Source organism: Nicotiana attenuata, unplaced genomic scaffold (genome assembly GCF_001879085.1).
Source record: "Nicotiana attenuata strain UT unplaced genomic scaffold, NIATTr2, whole genome shotgun sequence".
NCBI lineage: Eukaryota > Viridiplantae > Streptophyta > Magnoliopsida > Solanales > Solanaceae > Nicotiana > Nicotiana attenuata.
This window is the reverse complement of record NW_017670893.1, coordinates 181,073-208,876: the sequence shown is the minus strand read 5'-3', so window position 1 is coordinate 208,876 and position 27,804 is coordinate 181,073. Positions and strand designations below refer to the sequence as shown.

Here is a 27,804-nt window from a genome sequence, read left to right as displayed (position 1 = left end):
GGGGTAATAATATAGGAAGAGCGCAACCACTCATTATAAGCGTTGCTATAGGATTTGTTTGGCACGAGTGGAATATGATGTTGAGCATGATTATGCAACAATTAAAAGCATGTTGTCACGTATTTGCATGTTAAGAAAGCAGTAAATACAACAGTTTCATAATTTAAAGCAGTAGTAAAGGAAAGAAAACAAAGAAAAGACAAGTCAGTTTTGCAATCGAAAAGGGAATTGAATGCTTAAAGGAATTAAACAGGTAATTGCACATAGAGAGATATAAATTCACAATAACAGTCTGAAATGGTGAAAAGCCTAAAATCCCCAGCAGAGTCGCCATGTTGTCGCGCTCCCCTTTTTCCCCTCCTCGCAGCAGGAGAATCGGGTTTATGACATTTTGGTATGGGGCAACTCGTTCCTTTTGGGAACTGGGCTTTGCATTTGAAGAGTCGCCACCTAATGATTTGTGGTGCATTAGGACACCTTACAAGATTCAACTACAACTACGCTTTTGATAACAAGAGACAGGGTAAGGGCTTTGAAATTATCCCGAAGGGAAGGTGTTAGGCACCCCTCAGGATCCACTAATGTGGTTCCCGGCCAGATAGTCATTGTGAATTTGGTCCAATTAACAAGTAAACAAATAAGGCTCAAGTATTGGGGATTTAAACACATGAAAAGAAAGAACAATTGAAAGGAGAGTTAAAAAAGAGTTTACAAATAAAGGGAAAAGGGTCATAGGTTTATTTATAATATGGATCACATCAATGCAATACCCGGTAATCACTCCTCAAGAGAGGGGCTACACGTGATATTAGCGCACCGGTCATCATATCCATATCTACCCTTTCCCACCCCGTTTAAGGTATTAAAGCGCGGATTGGTCTCGACTATTGCATGCTATTACCCGTCCCGTTCCTATCAGTCCCCCGAGGCACTTAGGACTACTATTCCTAAAGGGAAGGGATATTAGGCTGATTGGTTTCAAAGGACAAAAATCTAAGGCGACATACAAAAACACATACTGCATGTTAGGGAAGCATATAAACAAATAAAGGCTCAAGTACACCTCCTTGAACAAAAGCACATAACTAGCATGACTTACACATACTTTTTAAGGTCTGATTGAAATACTAAAGACGAGGGGAGTTTGATTCAGAGCCAGATTCATCAGATACCTCAGATAAGAAGCCCAAATCAGACCTGCCTGCTGGTTGGAGCAGTTACTAATTAACAGAGGCGAATTCAGTTTTATTGTTGTTATTACCTAAGGCTTGCCTAAGTGTTTAGACGGAGTCCTATAGGCATGATATCTACTTAATTCAGAATGCGGCGAAACAGTAAAAAACAAATTGTTTGAGATCCTATAGGCATGCTTGTTAAACCTCGTTAAATAAGGGAATTAGATTGTTTAAAACTGATTCAGAATAGACTGATTTTAAAATAGACCAATTTCAGATTCTGCAGGTGATGGTATCTACTATTGCTGATTTAAACCCTATGATCATGATATCTAACATTGAGTGTGAATGAAACAAATCAAATTTATTTAAGAACCCCTATAGGCACGATTTCTATATGTTATTGATCTCAGCATTACGAACATGACACTTATTTTTAGCCGTTTAGAACTTAAATCATGATATCTAAGTGGCATGCAGAATTTAAATACGTCCTATAGGCAGGTTATCTAGGTGTGACATTGACCATGAAGAATTGAGATAAACCCTATAGTCATGGTGTCTAAAATGCAGAATTGAACACAAAGAATTTAAAACAGTCCTATAGGCATGCTTTCTACCCTTGAGCATACATGATCACCCAACCCTTTTTACTAGCCAACCCCAAATATTTATTACAAGTTATTACAAACCAAGAATACTGAATTACATCATAAAGAATGAAAGAAAAGCTACAACCATAGGAAAGCCTGATTTGACTTCCTATCTGAGATATGCAAGGAACCGTATCATTGCCAATGCCATTGATTTCAAAGCCTTTCCTCAGACCTGGGTGTGTCAGAGTTCCCTAAGGGCCTCAATAGGACCCCGAGCAGTGCTCACACCTAAGTTACACAACCAGAAGAGATGAGTGCAGTGTGGAAATGCCAGCCCTCATGTGTCCAAGTTCAGAGGGAGCTCATGGGTCCCAAGGCAAGGCTCACATGAGAGGGGCAGAACTTAAGTCTAAGAAGGGAGTGAAAGTGCAGAAACAGAGTTTTAAGATTTGAGGGAATAAAGGGTGATAGGAGTCAGCCATTAACATTTCAGGGAATCAATAACTTCACACAAAGGGGGGCAGGGGATTGGGAATCCATTGCAAGGGCCTATACACTTGGGCATGGGTTAACTTTGGGCATGCACAGTAATAGGAAGTGCTAACATGCCTGTAAATCAACCAGAACACACAACAAATAAGGGAAACATGGAGGTTAAGATCCTAGGAGGATCAAGTTTGGGTCATGCACAGCAATTCTCAATGTTGTCATGCCCCAAACCAACCACAAGTATTAAACACATTGGGGTAGGGACTTAGGATTCACAGGTCATAACACATTGATCCAGAACAGGAGAAGTAAAATTACCGCATGCTAAATAATGGTACTGGGTTAAATACAATCAGTAGGAAGACAAGAATGCAAGAAACAGTAAATAAGCATGTTGTTGTTGGTGCAGAAAACTTAATCAGAACATACCAGTAAGAAATGCAAATGCAGAAAATAAGCAAGTTTTCCCACAGCCTAGCCTTGGCTTTCAGCCAGCTAGGTAAGGCAGCAAAGTAGTAGCAGAGAAGAGAGAGAGTTTTAGTGTAGTGTGTGTTTGAACTCAAGTGTTATGCCTTGTGTTCGTGTGTTGAAAGAAAAGAAGTACAGGGTATTTATAGTTTTTGAAAACGAGTGAGAGAGAGGTAATAAGCCACAAACATGGAAACAATCATGATTCGGAATCAATTATACAAGTGATTCCCTTTAATTAAGGGAGCACTTGTTTAACGGGCATTGACAGGTTTAAAACAAGGAAAGAAATCAATTTGTCAGCAGGCTGACAGTTGCCATAAAAGCAGTAGTAAAACATTTAGCTAGCAATCGAGTCTAGGTACAGAGATACTCTAATTTTGGAAAGGATTCAGTAAGGCAAAACAGGAAAAGATCAGTTAACTTTAACGGGCAAGCGAAATCAGAATTTCACAAAGGAAAAGTTTGAAATTAGTCACAAGTTTGAAAATCACTCAAAGAAGGAGAATCAGCATATAAATAGGGTGCATAAACATTATACATGCGAGGCCAAACCTGTTGGCAAAAGGAAATAGCATACAATAGTAGCACAAAAAGAAAATTCGATAGATAGCAACACTCGAAGCATGATAGTCAGTTGAATCAGTAGTGAAGAAACATAGAATGCGAAGATCTCACAGTATCAGGTGAGGAAAACCTCCTTTGAAAAATTAGGGTTTCGAACGATAAATCAAGTTTTTGAGATGATAGAAACCCAGAATCAGAAAAATCACACAAAGGAGCAAGAGGTTTCGAAATAAAGAACTTCAAATCGAATAATGCACTTAAACTAACAGTCTCAGACTCAAATCCATAGAGTTTTCAGCAATAGAAGAATTTTAAAGATGGAAAAACAAACAAATCGGATAAAACTCAAAGCAAACAAACATTACGCCTAATAAACAGTANTTAAGGGAGCACTTGTTTAACGGGCATTGACAGGTTTAAAACAAGAAAAGAAATCAATTTGTCAGCAGGCTGACAGTTGCCATAAAAGAAGTAGTAAAACATTTAGCTAGCAATCGAGTCTAGGTACAGAGATACTCTAATTTTAACGGAAAAGAAATCAGTTAACTTTAACGGGCAAGTGAAATCAAAATTTCATAAAGGAAAAGTTTGAAATTAGTCACAAGTTTGAAAATCAGTCAAAGAAGGAGAATCAACATATAAATAGGGTGCATAAACATTATACATGCGAGGCCAAGCCTGTTGGCAAAGAAAATAGCATACAATAGTAGCACAAAAAGAAAATTCAATAGATAACAACAGTCGAAGCATGATAGTCAGTTGAATCAGTAGTGAAGAAACATAGAATATCAAAAGCATGCGAAGATCTCCCAGTAGTAAGTGAGGAAAACCTCCTTTGAAAAAATCAGGGTTTTGAACATAATCAAGTTTTAGAGATGATAGAAACCCAGAATCAGAAGAATCAAACAAAGGAGCAAAAGGTTTCGAAATAAAGAACTTCAAATTGAATCATGCACTTAAACTAATAGTCTCAGACTCAAAGCCATAGAGTTTTCAACAATAGAAGAATTTTAAAGATGGATAAACAAAAAAATCGGATAAAACTCAAGCAAACAAACATTCGCCTAATAAACAGTCAAAGAAATTAGGGCTTTAACATGCAAACTCAGGCAGCAGGATAACACGAGCAAACATAGCAACATATGTCAAAATCAGAGAAAAGTTTTGAGATAACTTAACAAGAAAACCCTAATCGGAAAAGAGAAAGAGTTTTGAAAGCAGAGTTTTAAAGATAAATTAAGAAAATGCTTAGAAGTTTAGAGCAAACATAGATCTGAAACAGATCTGAAAGAAATCGGAAGGACCTTAGAGGCTAGGATTTCAGAAGAACCCCAAATGATGAGAAAGGCTTTGAAAACCATCAATCTAAGCATGAGAGTCAAGAGTCTGACTCGAATAACCATGGCTGGCCGGAGAAAAGGTCAGAGACGACCGGAGAATAGACATCGAGCAAGGGCTTGACAAAACCCTTCATGATATGGTCATAGGACCACATAATCGGACACGTAGAAGCCATGAGAGGTGGATACAGGTCTCCGATGACCTTGGAAGCCATGGATTTAGGGTTGTAGTTTGATGGCGGCGGCTAGGGTTTGATGGAGTCTCAGAGAGAATTGGGAGAGAGGGGAATTCAAGGGCGGCTGTAGGTAAAAAAATGATTAGGGTTTGGGGGTAGTTGGGAATTAATTTAGGAAAGGGTTAATGTGAGCCGTTGATCTGAGCGATCAACGGCTGGGATTAAATGGGAATCCGGGTGGGTCATTTAAAAGGGTCGTGGGTCCATTTTGAATGGGAATTGGGTTGGGGTAATTGGGTTTAAACTGGAGGTCCAATTCAGGCTATAATTGAAATGCAATTGGGCCTAGATTTTAAATAGCCACTTTTCCCTTATATATTTTATAAAAAATAGCAAATTAATTTCTGAAAACAAATTAAAAGCATTAAAAAGATTTATAATTTAAAATTATCAATTTAAAAATACTGGACTTAATTTTTTATGAATATAACCGCAATTAGATCTTAAAAGAGGCTAATATTGCAATTGTATGCAATTTAGCTTAAAAAAATACTAAATGAATTTGTAAAAATATGCAAAAATTATCTTAGCTATGGTTTAGCATAAATATGAGAATCCAATAACTGAATCATCAAAAATAATAATTTTGGAAATTATTATTGGATTTTTAGGGATAAAATAGGGCATAAATTGATTTAAAAATCTTTAAAATTTAAGAAAAAATAATAAAACATTTGGACATACTTATATATGAATGCATATGCTATTTTGAAAGTATTTTGCCTATTAAAAATATATAGGAAAAAATTGGGTATCAACATCACCTAGGCAGGCTTGCTTCCTGTAGCCCCAGCCGTCTCTCGGGCTGGAGGAGGGGCCCAGACTTCTGCTACTCGCACTCCGGAGCAGGTGGCTCCTCAGTTTCAGACTCCAGCAGCTCACCTAGTTGGAGCAGTTCAGCCGGGTGTGGTAGCCCAGACCGGCGTCGGAGCAGCCATGACTGTCGATGCCTTGTGGAGATTGGATAGGTTTACTAAGCTCTTCACTGCCACTTTCAGCGATGCATCTTCTGAGGATCCCCAAGATTATCTAGATAGCTGTCGTGAGGTTCTCAGGAACATGGGGATAGTGGAGACCAATGGGGACGACTTTGCTACTTTCCGCTTATCTGGATTTGCCAAGACTTGGTGGAGAGATTATTGTTTGGCTAGACCAGCCGGATGGCCAACTTTGACTTAGGAGCAGTTTACTCAGCTATTCTTGGAGAATTTTCTTCCCGTTACTCAGAGGGAGATTTACCAGAGGCAGTTTGAGCGTCTCCAGCAGGGTTCCATGACTGTTACCTAGTATGAGACCAGGTTTATTGATTTGGCCCGTCATGCTCTACTTATACTCCCCACAGAGAGAGAGAGAGTGAGGAGGTTCATTGAGGGACTTATCCAGCCCATTCGACTTCAGATGGCTAAGGAGACGGGGAGTGATATTTCTTTCCAAGAGGCGGCCAATGTGGCCAGGAGGGTCAAGATGGTTTTGTCACGGGAGGTGGTCAGGGGTCTGACAAGAGGCCCCATCATTCAGGCAGATTCAGTGCTACCTTGTCTGGAGGCAGAGATTATTAATGTAGAGGTCATCCTCCTAGGCCCTTTCAGTCAGCGGTTCAGGTTTCTCACGGTGCTTCAGGTGGTCGTGGTTCTCACACACAGTATTCTGATCAGCAACCCATCAGTGCATCGCCTCTCCAGAGTTTTCGGGGTGGTCATTCAGGTCGTCAAGGTCAGTCTCAGTCTCCTCAGCCGCAGCACTTAGGTGGATGCTTTGAGTGTGGTGAGTATGGTCATATTCGGAGGGCTTGTCTGAGGTTAGTGGGTACTCAGTCGCAGCAGCAGGGTTCTCGTGCTATGGTTCAGGCACCAGGTGTTCCACAGCCCGCCCAGCCAGCTAGAGGTGGGGGTAGAGGTGCTAGAGGTGGAGGTAGAGGTGCTAGAGGTGAAGCTCAGACCGCTAGGGATGGAGGCCAGCCAGCAGCAGGCCATCCCAGAGATGTAGTCCAGGGTGGTGGGGCTGAGCCCCAATTTTATGCTCTTCCAGCTAGGCCGGAGGCTGAGGCTTCCGACGCAGTTATCACAGGCACGGTTTTGGTTTGTGGTAGGAGTGCTTCAGTGTTATTTGATCCAGGGTCTACCTACTCTTATGTGTCATCTTATTTTGCGCCGTATCTGGTCATGCCCAGTGACTCTCTGAGTACTCATGTTTATGTGTCCACCCCCGTGGGTGATTCTATTATGGTAGATCGTGTTCATCGTTCTTGCGTGGTTGTGATTGAGGGTCTTGAGACCCGAGTAGACTTATTACTGCTGGACATGGTCGATTTTGATGTCATACTGGGGACGGACTGGTTGTCACCTAACCACGCCATCTTGGATTGTCATTCCAAGACTGTGACCTTAGCCTTATCGGGTTTACCTCGTTTAGAGTGGAGAAGGACTCCTGGTCATTCTACCCGTAGTGTTGTCTCATATATGAAGGCTCGGCGAATGGTCGAGAAGGGGTTTTTGGCCTATTTGGCCTACGTTCGTGATTCCAGTGCCGAGGTTCCTTCCATTGATTCTGTGCCTGTAGTTCGTGAGTTTCCTGAGGTATTTCCTTTAGACCTGCCGGGTATGCCACCCGACAGGGATATTGATTTTTGCATTGACCTGGCTCCGGGCACTCAGCCCATTTCTATTCTGCCATATCGCATGGCCCCGCCTGAGTTGAAAGAGTTGAAGGAGCAGTTGCAAGACTTGCTTGATAAGGGCTTCATTAGGCCCAATGTCTTGCCATGGGGTGCGCCGGTTTTGTTTGTCAAGAAGAAGGACGGATCGATGAGAATGTGTATAGATTACCAGCAATTGAACAAGGTCACGATCAAGAATAAGTACCCATTGCCAAGGATTGAGGATTTGTTCGACCAGCTTCAGGGTGCCCAAGTGTTTTCTAAGATCAACTTGAGATCTGGCTACCATCAGTTGAAGATTAGGGAATCCGATGTCCCTAAGACAGCTTTCTGCACTCGGTACGGGCATTATGAGTTCTTGATGATGTCATTCGGGTTGACGAATGCCCCGACAGCTTTTATGGATTTGATGAACCGAGTGTTCAGGCCTTACTTGGATTCGTTCGTGATAGTCTTCATTAACGATATGTTGATTTATTCCCGCAGTCAGGAGGAGCATGAGCAACATTTGAGAGCTGTTCTTCATACTCTGAGAGATAGTCAGCAGTATGCTAAGTTTTCAAAGTGCGAGTTCTAGTTGAGTTCAGTTGCTTTCTTGGGTCATGTGGTTTCAGCAGAGGGTATTAAGGTAGATCCAAAGAAGATAGAGGCAGTCAAGAATTGGCCTCGACCCACATCAGCCACAGAGATTCGGAGTTTCTTGGGTTTGGAAGGCTAGTATCATCGGTTTGTGGAGGGGTTTTCATCTATTGCATCCCCGATGACCAGGTTGACCCAGAAAGGTGCCCAATTTAAATGGTCGGATGAGTGTGAGGCGAGCTTCCAGAAGCTCAAGACAGCCTTGACTACGGCACCAGTGTTGGCTTTGCCCACAGGTTCAAGCCCATATACAGTTTATTGTGATGCATCTCGTGTTGGGCTTAGTGCCGTGTTGATGCAGGATGGCAAGGTCATTGCTTATGCTTCGCGCCAGTTAAAGATTCATGAAAAGAACTATCCAGTCCATGATTTGGAGTTAGCAGCCATTGTTCATGCGCTGAAGATTTGGAGGCATTATCTGTATGGCGTGGCATGTGAAGTGTTCACGGACCACAAGAGTTTGCAGTATTTGTTCAAGCAGAAGGAGTTAAATTTGAGGCAGAGAAGGTGGTTGGAGCTATTGAAAGATTATGATGTCACTATCTTATATCATCCGGGAAAGGCCAATGTGGTGGCCGATGCTTTGAGTAGGAAGTCAGCCAGTATGGGCAGTCTGGCGTATATTCCGGTCGGTGAGAGACCGCTTGCTTTGGATGTCCAGGCTTTGGCCAATCAGTTTGTGAGGTTGGACGTTTCTGATCCCAACCGCATATTAGCTTGCACAAATGCTCGCTCTTCTTTATTGGAGCGTATCCAAGATCGGCAGTATGACGATCCCCATTTATGTGTCCTCGGGGACACGGTGCAGCACGGAGATGCCAAGCAGGTCACACGAGGAGATGATGGAGTTTTGAGAATGCAGGGCCGTATTTGTGTGCCTAATGTGGATGGACTTCGGGAGTTGATTCTAGATGAGGCCCATAGTCCCCAATACTCTATTCATCCGGGCGCCTCCAAGATGCATCAGGACGTACGGCAGCATTACTGGTGAAGGAGAATGAAGAAGGACATTGTTGCGTATGTGGCTCGGTGTTTGAATTGTCAGCAGGTTAAGTACGAGCATCAGAGGCCTGGCGGTATGTTCTAGAAGATTGAGATTCCTGAGCGGAAGTGGGAGCGTATCACTATGGACTTTGTTGTTGGGCTCCTACGGACTCAGAAGAGATGCAGTGTGGGTTATTGTGGATAGGCTGAGTAAGTCAGCACATTTCATTCCTGTGGCAGTCTCCTATTTTTCCGAGAGATTAGCTGAGATCTATATCCGGGAGATTGTTCATCTTCATGGTGTGCCCGTGTCTATCATTTCGGATCAAGGTACGCAATTTACCTTACATTTCTGGAAAGCAATTCAGCGAGAGTTGGGCACACGGGTTGAGTTGAGCACAGCGTTTCATCCTCAGACGGACGGGCAGTCCGAGCGGACCATTCAGATTTTGGAGGATATGCTCCGAGCTTGTGTCATTGACTTTGGAGGCTCGTGGGATCAGTTCTTGCCTTTAGCAGAGTTTGCCTACAATAACAGCTACCAGTCGAGTATTCAGATGGCTCCTTATGAGGCTCTATATGGTAGGCGGTGTCGGTCGCCGGTTGGATGGTTTGAGCCGGGAGAGGCTCGGTTGTTGGGTACGGATCTAGTACAGGATGCCTTGGAAAAGGTCAGGATCATTCAGGACAAGCTTCGTACGGCTCAGTCCAAGCAAAAGAGCTATGCCGACCGCAAGGTTCGAGATTTGGCTTTCATGGTCGGTGAGCGGGTATTGCTTCGAGTGTCGCCTGTGAAGGGCGTAATGAGATTCGGAAAGAAGGGCAAGCTTAGCCCTAGGTTCATTGGCCCGTTTGAGATTCTTAATCGAGTGGGAGAGGTGGCTTACAGACTTGCGTTGCCGCCGAGCTTATCAGCCGTGCACCCGGTGTTTCACGTGTCCATGCTTCGGAAGTATCACGGCGATCCATCCCACGTGTTAGACTTCAGCACTGTCCAGTTGGACAAAGACTTGTCCTATGAGGAGGAGCCGGTAGCTATTCTAGACCGGCAGGTTCGTCAGTTGAGATCAAAGAGTTTTCCTTCTGTTCGTGTTCAGTGGAGAGGTCAGCCTGCTGAGGCATCGACCTGGGAGTCCGAGTCAAAAATGCCGTTATCCCCATCTTTTTCCCGACTCAGGTACTTCCTTCTTATGTCCGTTCGAGGACGAACAGTTGTTTTAGGCGTTCCGAGGCCTAAAAGCCTCCTTTTTACCTCACCTTGATTTGTGTGCGCAGTCCGGGCGTATAGCCGGAAAGCCTATATGTGAAAATTCTGTGAAAAATAATAAATGTTGCCTTTAAAATGAATTTAAGTTGACTTTGGTCAACATTTTTAGTAAACAGACCCGGATCCGTGTTCCGACGATCGCGGGAGGTCCGTAAGAAAATATGGGACTTGGGCGTATACCCGGAATCGAATTCCGAGGTTCCAAGCTCGAGGAATGAATTTTTAAAGAAAATTATTTTCTGAAATTATTTATGAGATTTGGAAATGAATTGTGATTAGAACTTGATGGTATCGGGCCCGTATTTTGGTTCCGGCGCCCGGTACAGGTCTTATATGTGATTTAAGATAAGTCTGTGAAATTTGGTAAGAAACGGACTTGAAACGACGTGAATCGTATCATTATTGAGAAAATTGGAAATTTGAAGTTAATTTCATGATTTTGATGCTAAATTCATAGCTGTTGATGTTATTTTAGTGATTTGAATGCACGAGCGAGTCCGTATGAGGTTTTTAGGTTGGTGTGCATAGTTGGTTTGGAGCCCCGAGGGCTCGGGTGGGTTTTGGACTTGGAAAATTGCAGGTTTTATTGCTGGTGTGATCAGGCCTGCAGGCTTCGCATTTGCGAAGCCTGGCTCGCAAATGCGATATCGCAAATGCGAGGGCTTGGTCACAAATGCGAACCACCCCAGGCCTGCCCTTCCTCGCAAATGCGAGATGTTCCTCGCAATTCCGACCTCGCAAATGCGAGTGTCCCTTCGCAAATGTGAAGTATGCCTGTAATGCTTGAGGTTGCAAATGCGACCTATGAGTCGCAAATGCGACATTTCTGTTCGCAAATGCGAAAGCCCAAATTTTCTGAAGGGTTCGCAATTGCGAACCCCTGTTCGCAATTCCCACATCTGAGACCTGCAACTTTTTATACTTAGTCGAAAAACAATCCTTTTTCACATCTTTTCAAAAAAAAAAACTCCCTAGGGCGATTTTTCCAAGACAACTCTTCTTCCAAATCGATTGTAAGTCAATTTTAACTCGTTTCCTTTAATCATTAACATCTTTTAACATGATTTCAACTCAAAAATCAATGATTTTCATGGGAAAATTGGGTGTTTTGGGTAGAACCTAGATTTTTCAAAAAAATGGGGATTTGGACCTCGATTTGAGGTCCGATTTCAAAACAAATTATATATTTGAGTTCATGGGTGAATGGGTAGTCGGATTTTGGTTTGAACCTCGGATTTTGACCATGTGGGCCCGGGGCTGATTTTTGACTTTTTGGGAAAAGCTTTAGAAAACTTATTTCCATGCATTAGAAATTGTTTATTTTATTGATGTAATTAAGTAACTTGTGACTAGATACGAGCGAATTGGTGGTGGAATCACGAGGTAAAGCTATAGTTGAGGCTTGAACTGTGTTCGTGGCATCGAGGTAAGTGTTTGGTCTAACCTTAGCTTGAGGGAATAGGAGTTTGATCTTGTATGCTATATGTTATGTGTTGAGTACGACGTATATGTCTGGTGACGAGTATCGAGCATGACCGTGAGTCTTAAATTGAAATTATTGTGTTATTGAGAAACACTACGTATGTCTAAGTTGTTGACTCTCTGTGTTGAGCAAGGTTATAATTATTCTCGTAGAGATTACTCATGGTTGAGCATTGGTGTTAGTTGAGGTAGTAGATGTTGGAACAAGTTTGGTTATAGCTGATTTTACCTTGCCGGGATGTAGTTATTTATACTGTCGATTCCCTTGCCGGGATAGTGTAGTTCCTTATTGATCCCTTGCCGGGACTCTTGTTATGGTTGTTGTTGATTGTATTTGTGGATCGGGTTGCACGCCGCAACAATGATATATTCGGATAGGGTTGCACGCTGCAATAATGATATATTCGGATCGGGTTGCACGCCGCAACAATGATATAATTGGATCGGGTTGCACGCCGCAACAATGATATAATTGGGTCGGGTTGCACGCCGCAACAGTGATAAATGATATGGATTGGTTTGTACGCCGCAACAGTATTGTTATATGATGGGATCGGGTTGCACGCCGCAACAATTGTTGGCACAAGGTGTTTATGTTTGATACAAGTTCCTTATTGTTTCGCTGTGAATTCTAAGTTGTCCTTATGCCTTTATTCTTGATTTACTGTTGATACTGATATACCCCACAGCATGTACCCCCTCCCATCTTCACTTGTCTATTTCTGTTTTATTTTCCGCTGTATATTATATAACTGCACAGGTTTATTTGGTAGTCCGGTCCTAGCCTCGTCACTACTTCGCCGAGGTTAGGCTAGGCACTTACCAGCACATGGGGTCGGTTGTGCTGATACTACACTCTACACTATTTTGTGCAGATCCCAGTGCTACAGATTTCGGACCGCAGTGAGGTTTCAGCTCCTTACTTACCAGGCAACCCAAGGTAGTCCTGCAGGCGTCCGCAGGTCTTGGCATCTCCTTCTATCTATTTTCCTGCTTCTCTTATGTAGTTCTGGAGACAGTATTTTCTTATTTCTTTCAGACCCTTATTTGCAGTATTGTTAGACAGTCTGTGAAGTTGTGACACCAAATCTTGGGTGGTTTTGTTATGGGATGGTATTAGTAGTACTCTTGAAATTTATTTCTTCCGCTTGTTAGATTATGTTGCTATAAACTGTTGATGCTAAGCCAATAAATAAAATAAAAATGGTAGACAGGTCAAGTAGTTCAGTTAGTTGGCTTGCCTAGCTTTTACAAGTAGGCGCCATCATGGCTCCCCGAGGGTGGAAAATCCGGGTCTCCCGACATGAAGGAATGCCCAATAATCCTTCGGGGCCTGGTATGTCCTTTTAGTTCTGGTCTGGGGAAGGCCGATCCTTCGGGAGTTACATTCGTAACTTAATGTAATATTATGTTCACGCGGTGATATTCTATCTTTCCAAGAGTACTACCATGTACGTGACACCTTTCTAATATTGTAAGAGGTAATTGTCCCTATAGGTGAAATAATTGGTTATGTGCTCCTATTTGTGGGGCTACGTACGCACGAGGTGACGAGAGTCCGTGCGTAGCTACTAATATGTGTAAGTCCAAGTAGTCTAGGATCCAAAAGCATGCTATACTTGGAATAATTGTGATCTTATTGACAGTTGTATTTCTTAAATCCTATCGAATTGGTAGATGAATCTCTAAGAGGATTAAACTTCATTTTCTTAAATCATTAAAAGAGAATTGGCTTTTAATTGGATAAATATTCCCCGATAAATTCTTAATTTGCTGTTTGAGCATGTATTTCTATGTGTACCTGCGTCGCATGTATGGTACGCGAGCAGGGTGATTGTTTATTTAAATTTGACCGCGTCGCATGTATGATTCGCTAGCGGGGTAATAGATGCATCTATGGTTCGCGTCATTCGACCCTCTGGCAGTGCACAGTTTAAATATTGTTGGATCGGGTCGTACGTCCTCGGCATGATTTGCGCATGCTTGTATTGCTTGCCTTGAGATTTATTGATATTGATATTTGCTCTCCCCGGCTTGAGATAATTGAAAATTTATAAATTATGAATCCGGAGACTTTTAATATAAAGAGGAACTTTTATCTGTTCGTGACTTATTTGAAATTACTGTCGTTCTTAATAAATCCATGATTATTCGCATTAATAATGGACCACTAGTAAGTGCCGAAGTCGACCTCTCGTCTCTACTTCTTCGAGATTAGACGGAATACTCACTGGGTACACGTTGTTTTCATACTCATACTACACTTGCTGTGCATTTTTATTGCACAGGTTTATGTGTGGCTATTGGCTTAGTGGCATAGTGGCATGGTTGGTACGGAGACTTAGGTGAGATGCGTTATCGAGATGCCCCGCGGTCAGCGGAGTCTCCTTCATAGTATTGTATTGTATTTTCATTTCTGTCCACTTGTATTCCCGACAGTCACTGTATTTTATTTCATTCACTAGTAAATGCTCATGTACTTGTGACACCGGGTTCTGCGATGATCACGGGTATTTCAGTAGTTAAATTCTGTAAAGACATCCTCATTTATTCAGTGGAGTTTATTACTTATTATTTATTTGTTTAAAGGGAATGATTTCAAAATAATTAAAATGAGAAATTGCTAGTAAATTGTAGTTGGCTTGTCTGACAGACAGTGGTGTCCGGCGCCATCACGATCCTTAGTGGATTTTGGATCGTGACACATACAATACACAAATATACAGAAAATATATATTTTGTCCGCTATTATTTCTGAGCGCGGCTAATAATACATATTTCTCCATTTAATTTGGTGCGTAAATTGGGTCTGGATAAGTAGTACTTACTTTTCATGTGAGAAGAACTTGTAGTTTGCGTGGAAACTGCAGGTTGGACTATTATTCAACATGATAGGGTCAAAGAATACAATTCAAGCGAAGAACTTGTCCAACACGTATGACCAATGCCCTGTATAAATACCAAAAAACCATGCAAATCCAATAAACAATATATTCAACAATAGCAATATCTGCAGAAGAGAAGAGAGGAAAATGAGTGATCAAACAACAACCATTCTGAATCTACCACTCTCAATCTTGGAAAATATTCTCTCAAACCTATCACCAAAAACAGTTTTCATTTGCAGGAGTGTGTGCAAGTCTTGGTTAAACCTAATTTCACTGCCTGAATTTTCCAAACTTCATCTCTCAAAATCCCATGCTAACCTTTTCATCTACTTTTCTCAGAGTTCCTGGGGTGAACTTCCCTCAACAAGTGTGTTCAAGTTTATAAATTTTGAAGATACACCTCATTATCATAATCTCATTTATAAACCAAATCTTGACCTCGACATGAAACCCAACTTTCCAGATGCTGGTTTCTCTTTAGTTGGCTCAATCCATGGTTTTGTTTGCCTATTTCATATGCACTGTGATAGTGGTCTTGACGATGTTTATATTTTCAATCCAACTACTCGAGAATATATCACTCTTGATCCTGAGGTTAAAGGGCTAAGAAAGTACCCAAATTTAGTCACTTATGGCTTTGGTTTAGAACCAGTGAGAATGGAATACAAAGTGGTAAGAATTTATCAAGTAGAAACTTGTGATCCTGAAAAAGGATCATATTACACGTCGGAAGTTCAAGTGTACACTCTTGGGACAGGATCTTGGAGAAGTATAGGCAATGTCAAGTTATGTTTTGGATGTCGAGATTTTGGGGTATATTTGAATGGAAAGCTTCATTGGTTGGTTGGAGATGTTAATGGAAATGAGTCAATCTGTTTCATTGATATGCAGGATGAGTCATCTCACACCTTTTCCACAGCTCCTGGATTTAACAAGGAAAACTGCCCTAATCTTCTAAATCTTGGAGTGTTGGGAAATCATCTTTCCGTATGTGATAATAACGCGGAAAGTCATCTTGATGTATGGGTCATGAAGGAATATGGAGTGACAAGTTCTTGGAGCAAAGAAATTGTCATAAGCATAACACCAGAATGGAACTGGATTTGCTACCAAATGATACAAGTCTTGAAAGTTTTCCAAGATGGAGAAATCTTGTTTCAGTGGTGGGAAGATGTCTTGTTTACATATCATCCTGAGAAGAAAACTTTGACCAAAATCGAGTATTTTAGTGGTAACTTCTGTACTTTCTGGGCCTCTATTCACATCTCAAACTTACTTTCACTCAAGAATTTTGGCACGGAAGTTGTCCACACTTAGTAAATTCTACTAGCAGCTTTGGTAGAACAATGGAAGGGGGGGGGGGGGTACATTATGTCTTGATATGATATAAATGAAAGGAAAAAGAACGATATAATCTGGGTTCAATAGAAACAATTCTTGTTTATTGCATTACAAAAATCATTTTCCAGCCACTGATATCATGGCACTGTATGTATGGAAAGACACAGTGAAATGGAAGACGGTTCATCTAGATTAAGACAAGAGGGGAAGGAACTACACTTCAAAGGAATCAAGAATAGCCTCTAGAGTTTTCTGTGATGAAGACCACTGTTTGTCACTGGCACTGACCACAAAGAGGACAACAGTATTTCCCTTCGCCGTTGCCTTTGCTAGGTTGTGTGATCCAGTAAGAGCATATGGAGTTTCAAGAACGTACTTGTAATACTGCAAGCACAAAAGACAGAAGCATTCTCTTCATCAGGAGTTTTAAAGAGCAACTCTTGCAGATAACAGGAAGACCAAGTGCATAGAAATACATTGTTCTTATGGAATACTAAGAAAACAGACAGGAGTCTCGAGTAGCATGCTTTTTTGGCAGATAAAACAATCATGTCCCTCATAGAAGCACATGACTCAGAGCACTAACAGAGAAACCATTATCTTAGGACCAGATTTTGATTGATTTTTTCCAGGAAAAACATAACTATGCTGCTCCTAACATTTGCTAAATCAAGCTGTTACATATTGTCGGGGCAGCAGATACAACCTATCGATAGTTTTCTTCATGCCATCTTCTCTTCTAAGATTTTAAGGTACCATCCAAGCAACTAATCAGGACTCATTTCCTTCCATTTTTCAGTATAAATTTGGGTAAAACCATCAGAGACAAGGTTGTGAGTCATGTCAGTCCTCTTATGTGTTGGAAATAAGGGATGAAGATAAGGGGAAAAATATTAATTTTTCAATGTGATAAATGACTGAGAAAAAGAAAAGGAAAGTCACCGTTAGATCACCGTGTTTCTCTATAGAAGTCTCAAGGAGTTCATCTGGATCTAATGTGTTTCCTGTGACAAAAGGACCAAGAGAAGCAATGAGTTTCTCTGGGGTCCCAATGTCTTCAATAGTTGCATTAGGTTTGTTCGTGAGACGGATCAAAGGAGAAGCCACCACTTGAACTTTACCCTGTTTTTCATCTTCAAACTTCACCTCCACCCACGGCTCTGCACATTTGGGTTGGCAATAATTTCCAGATAATATGTTAGCTACACGAGTTTGTTTCCAGGTTGGAGGAAGAATAAACGTGTAAGGCTGCACATTTCCTGCAACCAACTAAACATAAAACATCATAAGCACCTGCAGGAGAAATAAATGTAGGAAGGAAAAAAAAAAGATTTTATGTAAATTGTAGCATCATAAGCATATCAAGAAGAAATTAAATAAACTAAAAAGAAGAAAAAAAGAAGTACCAGAAATGATGTTATAACTAAGAAATTGGCATCAACTTTATTGGGCAAACAACAGTAATAGGCGACAGGCAGATAAGAAGAAGTCCTAATATAGAAAACACTCTGATTGCACTCTCATATCTGAACTTGCTCATTGCTCAGCAAGGACGCAGTCCACACCACAAAAGAGATACTTACAAATTGATCCAATGTTACTGCCAACACCATTTACTTATCCAATAAAACTACAAAAGCATCATATGGCAGAATATTTTACTCAAAACAAAAACTTGAGCAGCAACAAAATTGCAAGGTTACATGGACTAGGATCTTTTTGACCAAATGTTGCATAGTACCAGCAAATGCATTTTAACATGGCTCCGACCTGTCACTCCGTTGTAGGTTTAACACAAGTTTGACGCTGACAAGTAGAGATTAGTTTTTCTTTCTGAATACACTATATAATCTCAAAGGAGCTTGGAACTTGTTTTTGAGATGATAAATTCCTCAAAAGCAAAGAGAATACGAGTATTAAATCATTTCAGGCTTGGGCATTAAACTATGCAAGTTCCAGAATACGGGCACCTAAGAGGTAATCTATCAAAGAATTGCAAAGAATTAGAGACTTTTCTTCTGTCAAATTTTAAAGCTATATTGCTTCTGGGTCCGCTAAAATTAGACTAAGCTTCTAATTCTAATACAATCAATATTCTTTCAGATTAGTGAGCTTGTTATCAGGATATTGCTTGCAGAAGCTTCTAGCAAACTACAGAAACATGAGGGCCAATGGAACTGGTCACAAATTACTTTAAAATGCTTTGCTTATAACTTCAGGTGCAAAACTATTAAGAACAACAGCTGAAATTCAAGTGCATATATGCTGAGGTTTAAAGATAACTTTTTCCAAATATAGAAATGTATAAAAAAAATATATATATTGGACAGACTAAAAAACAAAGTAGATCACATAATTAGTACTCCCTCCATCCCAATTTAAGTGTCGTTTTGGATTTCGAGAGTCAAAAGATTTTCCTTTGACCATAGTTATTTCATATGTCTGTTAGATATTTTGAATTGTAATTATTTCCAAAAATGAAGAATCTATGCCTAAATTCACAGTCAAAATGAAGAAGTTTGACTATTCGAGCTCCGCCATATAAATTGGGACAGAGGGAGAGATTAAACAAAACTATGAACCTTTTCCTGATTCAGGAGTGACAATTCCTGCGCACTAGTCTAAACAAATAATAATTGATGACAAATTATAAGGAATACAAAATTACCCCAAAAAAGTCAAGTAAATAAACAGTAGAAGAGTCTACACAATACCGGCACGAAGAGCAGGAGTGTCTTTAGGAGTGGCTTTGAAGAGAACAAAAGAAGGATCAGTAGGAGAAGGAGGCAGGTAAGAACCAACTGCAACTTCTCGAGCAATGGAAGGCGGCGGAGGAGGAGATAAGACCAGTGGTATTACACAAAGTCCAACATTCATCAAATCTCTTCTAGATAGGGATAGGTCGATGTTGTTTTTCTTCAAGCTTTGCTGGGTTTTTGCAGATGTGAATAATGGTGGATTTGAATTTGAACTTGAATTTGAGAAGATAGAGGAGAATGGCTTCACTGAAGAAAGCGCCATTTTTGTGTGTCTGTGTGTGTGGGGAAAAACGCCTGTGGCAGAGGTTATTAGGTGGTTGGGGTTCCCGCTTTTATCCATTTGGGATGAGGTCTGACTTGGCGATATGTATTCTTGTGCTTTTCAGCCATTTTATTTGTTGTTGAAAAGTGAAAACAAAAACAGAAATACTCAAAAAACTCATTTTTTTCCTCCAAATTTTTATGTTATAAAAGATATAAAATTATTTAATTTTAAAATCTCAAATGATATTTGTTTGCAACAAATTATATGTGATACAAAAATAAATTGCAATCACAAAATAAATATGAAGAAACATAATTTTATTCATAAAAAGATACGGGTACAATCCTGTTTCTCCCTTGATTCTTCTCTCCTGATAATCTCCGTGATTCGAGGGCTGAAGCAGCATATTTCTCGAATGTAAGGATGATGCAGACCTCCTGGATGTATTTGATCTCCGGCTTCTTGAACTATTTCATTGTCAAGAAGTATCCGGCCATATTTTGGTCTCTTTGTGAGTATCCCATGAGTTTATGGGATTTTTGAGACACCTCTTCAAGGGAATATGCATCCCTTTATATAGGTGTGAGTTAGGGTTTAGGGTAGAGTAGCCTCCAAGAAACCCTAATAGACTCCTAATAGACTCCTAGGATTTCTAGAGTCCTGTAGTATCTTTAATTTAGGATTTGACTTGATCCTTAAAATTTCGATGTCTACAAATGCCCCCTACTTCAAGGTTTGTCGGGGTGTAGGCTTGCCGAACTTTAGACGAGACTTGAAGTACTCGACAATCACCACAAATGGTTTTGAAACTTGGAGTTTTTGATTTACAGGAGGAAGAGATGAAGGGCAGAACTGGTCCCACTGGGCGTGCCAATTTTTTCAATTTATTTTTCGGCTATTCAGTTTTTTTAAGAAAATACGAATCGAAGTTGTTCAAATATTAGTGTGTGTGTATATATATAAAATATTTTCCACCAACAACAAAGTCATGAAGAAACTCTTTGAGTAATCGTGTAATAGTACCAGCCAGTGACATATCCTTTTGTTGGAAACATATACTGGTATTTCCACACATAAATTGGAGAAAAGAGATAAAAATGGTGATAGCTATAATCTGTTACTGATTGTAATAAGTTCAATTGAACCAACACCAGTGAAATTCTTCTGGAGTTACTTCTGTATTTAAATATTATCAGCATTAGCATATAATGATTCAATAATTTGCACTGAATATCTTCCTACTACTTAATGTTGATTGACTACATTAAGTCTACAGAAAGAAATCACAAATCTGGACCTGTTCCCAGCAAAACATAATATATCACTGAGTAATCAATACTTCATTTGAAGGTCTCAAAATACTATACATTGATGAGAAGTGCTAATAGAAGGACCTGATATTATAGCAGATATGTCCATTCTGTTGTTGAGCAAATTGAAGGAAGAAATTTTCCATCTTTTAACCTACCAAATTAGCTACTACCACAAATTTAAGGCCCTATATCAGCAATTGCCGACAGGCATCAGCACATGGCTTCGCCTTAGGTGGTCCTCTTGTATATCAATTTAGCCATCAAAAGTCTCTATATTTCTGGTTCACTTTCTTGTTTCTGTTCTTCTAGAGAAACGACAATGCGAAGTACTAAGAAACTCATCAAGATGGCCAGGAGATGACAGTAATTCGCGACCACACAGAGAAAGAAAATTTCACTTCCAAGTAACAGCAGTGATGCAGACAGTAGTAGTACATCTTCATCCTCTATAGCTGGAAAAGGCCATATTTGTAGTATACTTAACCGACCAAAGGTGCTTTGCGCTTCCTTTGGCTTATCTTGAAAATGAGGTCATTAGTCAACGTTTAGACCTGTCTGAAGAAGAGTTTGGGCTGCCAAGTGGCGGCCCTATTATGTTACCATGTAATTCAGTCGTCACGGATTGCATCATTTCACTGATCAAGAAAGGTGTAGCTGCTGGAGATCTACACAATACATTGCTCCTGTCAATATCTTCATGTGGCTGTTCAGCTAATTCATTGCACCAAGATTGGAGAAACCAGCAGCTTCTTGTTTATTAAGTCACGATTATCATCTTTTGTAAATGAGAGCTCAATGTTGATTGTATAGCAGGTGAAAAGTAGGCAATTGAAATCATGTTTTACAGATAGAATAGTGCTGAAAACTAATCTGATTTACAGCTTTCAGTTTTCAACTTGCTTGGTGTTTAAGAACATCTATTATTCTCAACCTTTGGCTGGCACTATCAACAGGAACTTATTGCTAATCGTCGGAAAAAACTTACAGATGAATGAATCATGCATGTGCAAGTCTTAAAACATGAAAATAAACTCTAAAGAGTTCAAATGAAGCGAACACATAAACTACATTTTAAGTTCTGAAGATAATGCAAGCCTTGAGCAGCACCTGCTATCAAGATCAAGAGTTATGTAAGCTGATTATTAGTAGTCTTTTAATGGTTTAAACCAAAGAGGAAGAAATAGAAATTCATGTTAGGCTAGCCTCATCGATAAACACTTGCTCTTCTTCACGTATACAACATCAGAGAACTCTGCCAAGACTAGTGCACTGGACTTGTGACAATGGTCTCTGCCAAAAACAGATAGCATGACATAAGGTAAAGACACTCTTATCAAGATCAAGAGTTATGTAAGCTGATTATTAGTAATCTTTTAATGGTTTAAACCAAAGAGGAAGAAATCCAAATTCATGTTAGGCTATCCTCATCGATAAACACATGCTCTTCTTCACGTATACAACATCAGAGAACTCTGCCAAGACTAGTGCACTGGACTTGTGACAATGAGTACAAGTTCATTCATTTAACTCCATAAGCCCTAGAACAGATGTTCTTGGCTTGACTGCCACTTTCGAGAAGTTACTTCCTTCAATATAATTTTCTCTTAAATATTTGATTCTTCTTCGACGATCTTTTCACCTAAGATTGACTAAATGAGAGTGTGGCTGACATGGTTAAAAGGAAAAATCAGCCACCCTTTTCTGTATTTTTCATCATCATTCTAATTATTATTAGAAGCTCTAACAATGTTTGCAAGAATATAGAACATCCAACATCTAAAATGGTTAACAAAAAGTGCAGCGCAGAAATTTGGAAACATCCAAATTACAGACTAGCAGATAGACTCATAGTAAGAAACCAAAGATTTTCGAAACCTAGCAGATCAATCATATTAAGGAAACTCAATTAGAGAATCATGCATATTGCACTACTAGCTTCCATTTTTTGCCTGGACCATAGATGCTCAAAAATACAATATGAACAAATGTTGAACAAAAGATATGCTTTGGAATATTTCATGCAACTTTTTGATTTGCACAAGACGAAGCACAGAAAGATAATTATGAGATGCAGAAGAAAAATTCAAGAATCTGCAACAGAGCTTATTTTGAAATTCGACTAGCATTGCACATTGAACAATGAAATGGAATTACAAAACTGATGCCAGTCATCAATGGCCAAAACAATATTCAACACGTTGCCTTTCTTTGTAAGGAGTGTTAATAAACTATAAACATAAACAGTATATTTTTTTAAAACTAAAAGGGGCTGCACCTGAGATCATCTTGGTCACAGGCTGCCTACGTGCCCCCACAAACAACTTCTTAAGAGGGGATCAAGCCCGCACGTAGTTCTTAATTTACATTTATTACAAAACGATGTTTTATAATCAATCTATCTAATGTTGTCAGCAACGTTGCACGAGTTCCGGTTTCTAGTTTCTTCAGACTCTGCATCAATGTTCTACAATCAAATCGCGAATGTGTGGCTGTGTCTTGAATGCTGTCTTTCGATGGGGTCTGCGCAAAAGAGACATGTAACCACTTTGCTTCTTCCTTGCCTTTGTTGCAGGCTGGACATTTTCGGCTAATTTCAAAAAGGAGTGATTCAACAGCATGTCAGCTGTCCAACGCGAGCTCGGATTCTTGACCAGACAACTTCTCACAAAATCTTTTGCCTCTGCTGACAGTTTTGCATTCTCAAAATTTGGTTCCTCAGACCCAATCCGGCGTAACACATCATCAGTCTTAGCATCAGAATTGGATAATTCCCAGAGGGGTTTCCCAGTGATCAACTCGTACACAGTACAACCAAGAGCCCAGATATCCGCCTCTGGACCGTATTCCTGCTTAAGCACGGATTCAGGTGCCATATACCTTTTAGTTCCTCTCAATCCCTGCTTTTGCGTCCGGCTCTGTTCCAAAGTTATAGCGAGCCCGAAATCAGCGATCTTGGCAATCTCTGTTGTATCATCAGTAGGAGTAACAAGTAGGACGTTGTGAGGCTTTATATCACAGTGAACGATTCCCGCGCCGTGAATGCGACTGAGCCCTAAAACGACGTTTTTGGTGTGTTTTTTAACTTCCATCTCTGGCATTCCTTTACCTGAACAATTCAACCGATCAGCCAAACTTCCACCGGAAGCATATTCTAACAATAAGTTGTAGAGGAGTACACCGTCTTCTAACGTGACTTTAACACCAAAACACGGAATAACATAAGGAGAGTTTTCAAACAACCGAAGGAATTCCCTTTCATCTTGAAGTGACTGTGATCGACTCAACATGCAAGATTTTACAGCAATTAGTGATGGAATTCGACGATGATGAACAGTACCAGCGTAATCAGTAGTATTATCAATGGAAGCTAAAGAAACAAAGCCAAACCCTCCTTTCCCCAAGGTTCTCCCTCTCTTCCACTTAACTTCTACTTCTTCCGCCATTAGAACGAACTAGGTTTTGCTCCTGCAATTTCTCTCTCAGAATAATAAATTTGTGAATAATCGTTTGCTGCGTAGTGTACGTTGTTGTTGTAAGTATTTGTTACTACTTAAAATTTTGTTTTGTTTACCCAATTCCGCGTTTTAATTCCATTCCGTCTCCTCTCCTATTCAAACTTGGAGTACATTATTTGTTTTCCTATAAAAACAGGGGAACTAATTGTATTATTAGGAAACTTAATTTCCGATATTTCTTTTAGTATTCTGAACAGTTAACTTTAGGCGCAAGTGTAAAGCATATACTTTATTAGATTTAAGAAAATTATTTAGTACAATTGATAATATATCTTAATATTTTATTTCAGATATTTCTTTTAGATAATATTTTTTTAGAAATTAATTACTTATTGTTTCGAATTTTTCTTTTCGTTCCAGTTTATGAGTCAATTTGACTAATCTTTGAAGCTAAATTGGATTAAATTAACTTACTATTTTAAAGTTAAAATTTAGATATCCAAAAACTATACCGAAAATAATATAATTAAGTTGCAATCCTTCTCATATCAATATGATGAAAAACTATATTTCAAAATATTGGTCAAAATTTACATAGTTTGAATATCGAAAAGATTCATGTAAACTGAAATAAATGGAATACAATTTAGTGTTCTATTTTACCCCAAAATATGCATCTTTGTTTTTTTTTTTTTTTTTTTTTTTTTTTTTTTTTTTTTTTTTTTGTGTGCGTAAAATCAATTAAAATGTGAATACGCTTCCTCAATTAGACTAATATTATTAGGAAACTTAATTTCTTCTTTCCAGTTGGGCATAATATAGTGCGACCTCTGAACTTGACATATTTTATTCATTGCACTTTTGAATTACTTTTGGTCCTAATTTCCTATGAATTTAGCAGTTTGATAGCTTTTGCCCTCTTGAATACTGGCATGGCAAAGAGGATGGATACACACTCTTTTAGGCTCATGAAAGTGATGAGAAATAGAAAAATCAACATCCAAATGGAGTATTTTATTGTTACTCTAATTGTGTACTTTTTCTTACTTCTTCATAATATACCATACATATTTTACCTCTAGTTTACAATTTTTAATTTCTTCTTTTGGTGCAACGGTTTCTTTTACTGTGTATTTCTTCTCGAGTTAAATATGTATATAAAAATCCGAACATGAACTAAACAATCATTTTTAGCTAGATATAAAAATTTGCCACATAATAGTGTTCCAAGTATGTATTTTATTTTAATTTTTTGTTGGATGCAAGTTATTTCTTTCAACTGTATAAAAAGTCGTCAATTGTAAAAAAAAAAATGTGGCTAGAGAGCTCCATTATTTTTAATCAAATGCATTTTTTTAGCTAAAACAATGAAGCTCAAATTATAAAATTCTCTTTTTATTTCTAATTTACAACAACACAACAACAACGACTCAGTGAAATCCTACTAGTGGGATCTGGAGAGGTTAGTGTGTACGCAGACCTTACCCCTACTCCGAAGGAGTAGAGAGGCTGTTTCCGAAAGACCCTCGGCTCAAGAGGAAAATAAAGTGGAGATGCGGGGTAAATGCGACTTATTTTCTTTATTGAATGATTGGCTCAATAGCTTTCTTCCTTCAATTAGAAAAGAGGCTAATGGAAACTCAGGAACTTCACTCAGAGCTATTAAGCTCTTTGGGGTAGGGGTGGGCATATATCGGGTAAAATCGATAACCCGAACCGTTAATTGTTTATTGGGTTATCGGTATCGGGTTATTGGGTTAACGGTTCGGTAACGGTTTAGAATTTTTTTCACTATTGGGTTATCGGTTCGGGCCTCGGGTTGCCAATTTTGTTAATGGGTTAACCGACAACCCAATAAGAATTCATAAAATTACGACTTTACTCTTAAGTATATACATATGCTAGGGCTTCAGTTCATTCTCTCCTATTCTTTGTCAGTCGCACTCTTCAGTTGCTTCATCTTCATTATTCACAGACCTTACTAGTTACTCCTAGCGTAAGTCTTTAGTCTTATACATTAGGCTTTTAATTTCTATAGCAAAATTCATCTTCATATTGGTATTTTTGACTGTTAATGATTCTTTATTTTTTTATTTTCATTTCTTAATTTTGTGAGCTCACGTTGTGCATCCTATAACAACTACCAATTTCTCTTCGCACTTATCAATTCTCAATCGACAATCTTCGTACAGTATGCGAAGAGACTTACGCTAGGAGTAACTAGTGCGAAGCTTTGACAAGTGCGAAGAGAAATTGTACGCTAGGAGTAACTAGTGCGAAGCATACTGTTCCAAAGCTCAGCATAAGATTGTCGATTGAGAATTGATAAGTGCGAAGAGAAATTGGTAGTTGTTATAGGATGCACAACTACCAATTTGTATACGTTGTGCATCCTATAACAACTACCAATTTCTTTTCGCACTTATCAATTCTCAATCGACAATCTTATGCATCCTATAACAACTACCAAATACTGTACAGTATGCTGAGCTTTGACAACAGGACAACATTTTCTTGCCTTCTAGGTGTTTTTCATTTCTGTGTTAGTATTGCCCATGCACAGATCAAGGTTTTGCTCTATGTTTTCTTTTTTCAGGTTAGACATTTGACAAACAACATCAGTTTATCTTGGACTGTTAGTACTATATGTTTGGACTTCTTAATTTTAAGGTGAAACTGCTACTACTTTGTATTATTATTAATGGATTTTGACAACTGTTGTTGAAGAATTAGTACTATTCAAGTTGTGGCCACTAGACAGAACGCAGAAATGGATAGTATACCATATGTGATTTCTTATCTTTTTTGCTTAACTCCAGTGAATTGTCTTATCTTTTTTGCTTAACTCTAGATTGAATTATCTTATTGGGTAAACCGATAACCGAACCGATAATGATTGATAACCGATTAACCGATAACCGATATCTTATCAGTTCGGTTATCGGTTTATCAAATTTGTAAACCGATAACCGATATGCTAAACCGATAATATTCATAACCGAACCGAACTGACCGATGCCCACCCCTACTTTGGGGGAAGTCAGAAGTTCTTTACTATGTATCCCGACTATGGGATTTTAGTCAAATACAATTTTTAAGCCAAAATAATATATTTCGACTACGTATTTTTTGTATTTCATCTTCAGATCAATGATGATTTACTTCAATTGCGTTTTCTTTTTTCGGGTCAAATATATATATAAAAAATTGGGTTTATGTTTAGCTAGATTAGGTGGGTGGGGGGTGGGGGTGGGGGGGGGGGGGTTTCAAACATATTCCTTAAACCTTCTTTTGGAAATTAAACCATGACTGATCTTTCTATTTACATAATAGATTAAATTTAATTCTATTATCTTACAATTGGCCATAATTTCATAATTTGGTTTGTCCTCAAACTTACCACTGGATATACACCTAATTGGTTTTTCCTCAAATTTACCACATTGATGTACACCTTAGGGGTGTTCAAACCGAACCGGAAAACCGCACCAAACCGAAAAACCAAACCAAACCGATTAAAAAACCCGACTAGGTTTAGTTTGACTTGGTTTGGTATTGAGTAAAAAAACCCGAACCAAACCGACATATAAATATATAAATTTTATTTATATTTTTAAGAGTTTATAGTGATTTTTCTTTAGAAAATGTAGAAATATTTGAGATCCTCTCATGTATTAACTCTGAAAGCGTAAATTAACGAAAAAATATTGTTAGACGACTAAGAAAATAACTATCATGTGTTACTAAAAAAATTCTCCCAATAGAATATTTTAATAGATCATATGTTTGTCAATTTTTTTCCAATTTACTAAACATATATTCACTTATCAAAGCTTTATCTATAATTTTAACAAAGTAAGATTGAAATAATATTCATGTAATAA

At 39.1% G+C, this 27,804-nt stretch overlaps 3 protein-coding genes across 4 annotated transcripts; 1 reads left to right on the top strand and 2 right to left on the bottom strand.

Moving 5' to 3' along the window:
- The first annotated feature begins 14,897 nt into the window (after positions 1 to 14,897).
- LOC109244289 (F-box protein At3g07870-like) lies at positions 14,898 to 16,133 on the top strand. Its single transcript, XM_019411353.1, has one exon. It carries the CDS (start codon positions 14,932 to 14,934, stop codon positions 16,102 to 16,104), a length of 1,173 nt encoding a protein of 390 aa, XP_019266898.1. The 5' UTR covers positions 14,898 to 14,931; the 3' UTR covers positions 16,105 to 16,133.
- A 45-nt stretch (positions 16,134 to 16,178) lies between these two features.
- Positions 16,179 to 19,253, bottom strand: LOC109244288 (psbP domain-containing protein 6, chloroplastic). 2 transcript variants are annotated; one of them, XM_019411351.1, is made up of 3 exons: positions 18,843 to 19,252; positions 17,071 to 17,387; positions 16,179 to 16,512 (listed from the first exon to the last, which is right to left on the bottom strand). In XM_019411351.1, the coding sequence occupies exons 1-3, from the start codon at positions 19,225 to 19,227 to the stop codon at positions 16,342 to 16,344; spliced, it is 873 nt and encodes a 290-aa protein (XP_019266896.1). In that variant the 5' UTR covers positions 19,228 to 19,252; the 3' UTR covers positions 16,179 to 16,341. The 2 variants fall into 2 exon arrangements, with proteins under 2 accessions (XP_019266896.1, XP_019266897.1); XM_019411352.1 differs by having other exon boundaries at positions 16,425 to 16,512; positions 17,082 to 17,387; positions 18,843 to 19,253.
- A 3,511-nt stretch (positions 19,254 to 22,764) lies between these two features.
- LOC109244286 (mitogen-activated protein kinase kinase kinase ANP1-like) lies at positions 22,765 to 23,992 on the bottom strand. The gene has a single exon (XM_019411349.1). The coding sequence runs from the start codon at positions 23,906 to 23,908 to the stop codon at positions 22,922 to 22,924; it is 987 nt and encodes a 328-aa protein (XP_019266894.1). The 5' UTR covers positions 23,909 to 23,992; the 3' UTR covers positions 22,765 to 22,921.
- Positions 23,993 to 27,804: the final 3,812 nt, after the last annotated feature.

What these genes read in the sequence shown, in the direction of transcription:
- LOC109244289 (XM_019411353.1), top strand. Translation starts at nt 14,932, where the DNA reads ATGAGTGATCAAACAACAACCATTCTGAATCTACCACTCTCAATCTTG.
- LOC109244288 (XM_019411351.1), bottom strand. Translation starts at nt 19,227, where the DNA reads ATGGATAAAAGCGGGAACCCCAACCACCTAATAACCTCTGCCACAGGC. An exon ending in CACTCCTGCTCTTCGTGCCG is followed by an intron (nt 17,388 to 18,842) that starts GTATTGTGTAGA and finishes AGTTGGTTGCAG; the next exon opens with GAAATGTGCAGCCTTACACG. An exon ending in AGAAACACGGTGATCTAACG is followed by an intron (nt 16,513 to 17,070) that starts GTGACTTTCCTT and finishes TTGTGCTTGCAG; the next exon opens with TATTACAAGTACGTTCTTGA.
- LOC109244286 (XM_019411349.1), bottom strand. Translation starts at nt 23,908, where the DNA reads ATGGCGGAAGAAGTAGAAGTTAAGTGGAAGAGAGGGAGAACCTTGGGG.